A 4,871-nucleotide genomic window follows, 5' to 3' on the forward strand; every position below is an offset into this window, starting at 1 on the left:
ACCATATAAAATACACATGAACATGTAGTCATTATATTATTATGGAAGTGATTTCGATACATTTATGTATCATGTTTTGAATGCAATAAGCAGTATGATGTGATGAATAAAACAATTATAACGCAATGAAGCTAATCAATTAATTTTAAATGGCCTGATTGCTGAACATTGAGGGAAAAGGTTGTATTGATACCATTTGTGAGTTGAATTGAAGAAATTTGAAGAAATGCATGAATGGCATTTGATTGTTATGGGAGGCAAATAAAATACTCAGTGAAGAGTTCTTCAGAAGCTCTTAGGAATGCAGATATTATTTCATTTCAGGCAGAAATGCCTTCCAGATGATGTTCTAGTGGAGATTCTAGTGTTGTTACTGCAGAACTGGTTATAAAAAAGTGCTAGAGATATTCAAATCCTAAACAAAACAGTAAGAAATGTTTTCTAGATGAATAGGTGCACAGAATTATTAGTTATAGTAGCCAACGGTCATTTCAGTATCAGGTTTTTCAGATAGGACCCCATCTTCAATTGATTTCGCATCATCACCTTCTTCATCTTGCTCAGTCAAAGAGACTAGATTTTTGTACTGTTGCAATATATGGTCAAATTTAAAAATACAGAAAATGCTCCTAATGCAAAGTGATTGATCAACATCAATGATTCCGTTAATGAGATCCCGCTCAAACATACGTTCATCTGCATATAATGAGATGTTTTGGATCTTTGGGATAAAAAAGATTTTCATATCTGATTTGTATCGAGGTCTTGCAACAATCTTTTTTATGAATAAGCTATTTGGCGTATCGTAAGGCTTACCAATGCTGTGAATCATGTCGTCCGCAAGTTCCTCGTCATCTATTAAGGAGTAATCCCCTGATCTGGCAGTTTCTAGTTTTAATATTACCGAACCGTCATTATCATTGGACGTAGACCGGGTCACTCTAACCAAAGTATAATCAGTAATACCAAATAGTGAGCTAACTGCTGTATCCAAGGAATTAAAAGTAGGCAACTGGGAGGAATTTTCATTGTTATTATCAACACCGTTATTTTTGCCAAATGTCCGTAATACCTTGGAAGAATAACCTGTCAAATCGACAAGGTTATTGTCGATCAACTGTATCGATTTCGACTTCAAATTTCGGTTTGTAATTGATGTTTCTGAAACTGATGTCTCCATATTTTTCGAAATATCGTCGAAAACCGCCTGATGATCCTTTATTGAAAACACCTGTTTTCGATTAGTATGAGGTACAAGTGAATTATACAATGCAAATATTGATGGAGCCATAGTAAGCTTTACTCGCATACTTGCCTCCAAGTACTTAATGTGCAACTTCGACGTATTCACGCCTGAAGCTTGCTCTGTTGGTATACTTTTTCGACTTGTCGATTTTCTTCGAATCGAAATCTGTACCAATTTTTTGTTTGCTAAGTACTTCTTACTGATTTTGCTTTTAGGCATATTACGCCGACCTTGGCTAGTTTCCCACATCATTGCCTGTTCATCCAGGCTAAAGGATGGTCTTGCTAGCGAAGTTGTTTTTCGGTGGCCTAATATTGACGAATCAGTAGTTGGCTTGTTTAATTCGTCCTGTTCGATGCCTTCGTCGCTATAATTCAATATGTCTGCTATTCCAACCATGACCCATATCAAATTTTGTTACTTTCGAGCGTCGTATTTTTTTAATTTGCCCTTGCTATTTGTATAAATCCTTTTTCTACAATTGGGCTAATTCCACTGTATGTCTCAAAGTTAAAAAAAATACGACTGACTTACCGGGTACATGCACTCTTAAAAAAACAAAACCCCAGTGGTGGAAGTCCGGTTTTTGCTAACAGATGAAAGGTCTTTACAGCTATGCATTGGTAGTATTTGGTGTAATTGTGCTAGAAAAGTGTCTGAAGAATCTACATGGTGTGCGCAGCGAGGTATTGATGGATAAATTTTTATGTGAGAAGTTCGGCTCATGTACGAGAAGGATTCAAAGCTAAGATAAAAGTTTATTTAATGGTGGAACTTAGACATATTGGGAGGGGTGATGGAGGATCATTATTGTTGAAAGTTTATTCAAATGGACTGAGACAAACAAATTGAGACAAGATACAAGTGAGGGGGACCAAATGATGTATACTGGAACGTGACAAGTAAAGGAGAGATGTTTGATTGGGTGTTGGTAGGGGAATTTACAAGTGGCATTAGTGAGCACAGGTTGTTATGCAATGTCTAAATAGGGATTACCGTATGGCGTAAGTATCAGAGGATGACTGTACTAATTGAGTGGTAGTGTACCTAAGCCGTAAGTACGTATGAGGTATATAACCATTGTCGCGGATATTTGCAGGGAGACTCTTAGTGCCAAAAACCGCACAAGCGAAGAGAACCACCACCTTAGCTAGGTGTGCAGTATGTACAGTTAAAATCTGAGACACGAAGAACCATGTAGTTTATTCCATTGGTCTATAGGGGAAATGCATCATGTGGAAGCATGTGCAAAGGTAATACGCTGAAACATGTCATATATTATTATTTCCGAATGACGGTTTGAATAATGTCATGTATATAGTTGAACATACAGAAGAATACAGAAAGATGCTGAAATTAAAGTTCTAGTGAGGTGAATTGTCTGTTATACTTAACAATATTGCCGTAGGGATGTTCTGCAAGTCTGCGCATAATTTAAACTCTATTCGACGGGAGAGATCGTCGTAGTTTCAGAGTGCGCCTTACATGGGGGGATCAAGTTACTTTTATCTGCATATCGGTTGCTGAGACAAGAAATCCTGATTCGGGGTTGTCTCGGCAGTGAGTGTTGTGGGTTGTGTGGTTTTACTATTGACTGGCTTTACTCGATTAACTGGATTTTCATGGTTCGGCTGGCTTGGCCGTGTGGATTTGTCTGATGAATTTTAACAAAAGCTAACTTTGATTTAAGTTCATGGGATAGACATACTTCGGATGAACGATTCAACAAAACGTATATTCGTTAGCCTTGTATAGGCGGTGCAAATAGAGAAGAAGAATTCATTTTGGGAGAAGAACTATGCTGAAGTAGAGATACCATATATAGAAATGGTATACTTAAACATAAACATGTACGTAGAAAACATAAAAGGGTATACACAGAAATGAAAGTTTGAAAATGTACGTAAACTTAAAAATGGAATACTATATTGCAGACATATCTGGTAGCTGCGAAATCATTTGGCGAAAGACAAAAGCCAATCTTAAGCAACCAGATCAGCAAAAGCAGAAATGTTATATAACTGACATACATAGAATAAGATACAGATAATTGCAGGAACATGTCTTGGAGCTTAAGATAACAGAAACTATTTGAGATTATAGTAGTTTCGAAATATTGAGACAAGGTAGTTTGACGAAAACATGACTCCATGGCTCCTACTACTACTACTATTACTACTACTACTACTACTAATCTAATACCAATGGATGTTATTTAGATAAACTAAATGCATGCTAGTCAATAATTTAAGGTATGATTATATTATGTATCTAAACTCTTAGTAATTAAAAATTAGAACCTTGATTGATATTTCTGTCCCTCACACCTAATTCACCATTCAAAAAGTCGTCATTACCACCTTTCTCATTTTTACGCCAGAAAGTCCACGATTTATTCTCCACTTGACTATTCCGTTTCTTCATGTAGTAGAACACAAAGGCTGCAATTGCCAATAAAATCGCTCCACCGACTCCTACCACAACTCCTACCACAACTTTGTTGGTATGCGACAATCCTCCGGAATCAGTATCTTTGTTATTAGATGACGAGGACGTAGGAGTGCTGCTTGCTTGGATCATCGATGTCTGCGTCACCACTACTGTTCTCCCATTGGCCACAGACTGAACTGTATGTATCACGGCATTACTATTAGATCCTGACACTGTTTGGCCATCAGTTACACTGGAACTGGCCTGGTTGTCGGTTTGCAGTGCAGAGCTTTCCTGTGTTGTTTCTGAAGCCCCACTACTGGCGTTGCTACTCGAGGAATCGGCCAGTGTAGTTTCCGACAGCTCACTGAAACTAGTCTCTGTTTCCGTGGCTCCATTATTCCCAGTCTCACTACTACTCTCGCCTCCCTGGCTTGTTTCCAGGCTCGAAGAAGTGTCAAAGCTGCTTGTAGGACTATTACTCGAGCTCTGGCTGCTCGAGGGCCACACCAGTGATGTGCTTCCCAGACCCGACAAAGAAAACGATTGTGAAGACGACAGCACAAACGACAGACTGGATCCAAACAAACTAGAAGGTGCTACCGAACTAGAAGTACTATTACTACCAAACCCATTACCATCACCGCCGCTATTATTGTCCTCATCTGCTCTCTTCACTATGGAGTCATAATTAGAAATAACGCCAAAAAAACTAGCAAACCAGTAGACACTTATTATCGAAACAACGACTGCGGTCGCCAACTTAATTCTGCTGTACATCTGTATATATCTCCTGTGTTATACTCCTATAATACCCTTGTTGATGTACTTTGTAGTTTGTTTCAACTAATTATAGATCTATAAAGGTAAAAATTTTGAAGTTTCCTCCTCGGGCACGTGACTTCACAGCCCCCAGGTCAATACTAATAATAGGCAAAAGCCCAGATCGTACGAACACCACAATGCAATATGTCATGTTATACGAGGGTACTGGAATGAATGAAGGTGGTATCGGTCTATGGGCCTGGCGATGACAAATCATATTTTGGTTTCGAAATCAGTGGCTTATTCTGACATATTGATAATCCGCTCCCGGAACATTCTAGAATATTCCGAGTTCCGTAAGGAGTAATAATTTATATACGTTAAGGAACAATCGGCTGCAAAATCAAAATTCTGGAACCTTCTACCCTAT

General features: G+C 38.3%; 2 protein-coding genes across 2 annotated transcripts; both read right to left on the reverse strand.

Annotated features, from left to right (window-relative positions):
• Positions 1 to 466: 466 nt before the first annotated feature.
• AC631_05839 (uncharacterized protein) lies at positions 467 to 1,645 on the reverse strand (the record flags this gene model as incomplete). Its single annotated transcript, XM_015614668.1, has 1 exon — positions 467 to 1,645. One exon carries the CDS (start codon positions 1,643 to 1,645, stop codon positions 467 to 469), a length of 1,179 nt encoding a protein of 392 aa, XP_015464503.1.
• Positions 1,646 to 3,532: 1,887 nt separating this feature from the next.
• AC631_05840 (uncharacterized protein) lies at positions 3,533 to 4,456 on the reverse strand (the record flags this gene model as incomplete). The annotated part of the gene is made up of 1 exon (XM_015614669.1): positions 3,533 to 4,456. The coding sequence occupies one exon, from the start codon at positions 4,454 to 4,456 to the stop codon at positions 3,533 to 3,535; it is 924 nt and encodes a 307-aa protein (XP_015464504.1).
• Positions 4,457 to 4,871: the final 415 nt, after the last annotated feature.

This window comes from Debaryomyces fabryi (assembly GCF_001447935.2).
Source record: "Debaryomyces fabryi strain CBS 789 chromosome Unknown contig00298, whole genome shotgun sequence".
Classification (NCBI taxonomy): Eukaryota; Fungi; Ascomycota; class Pichiomycetes; order Serinales; family Debaryomycetaceae; genus Debaryomyces; species Debaryomyces fabryi.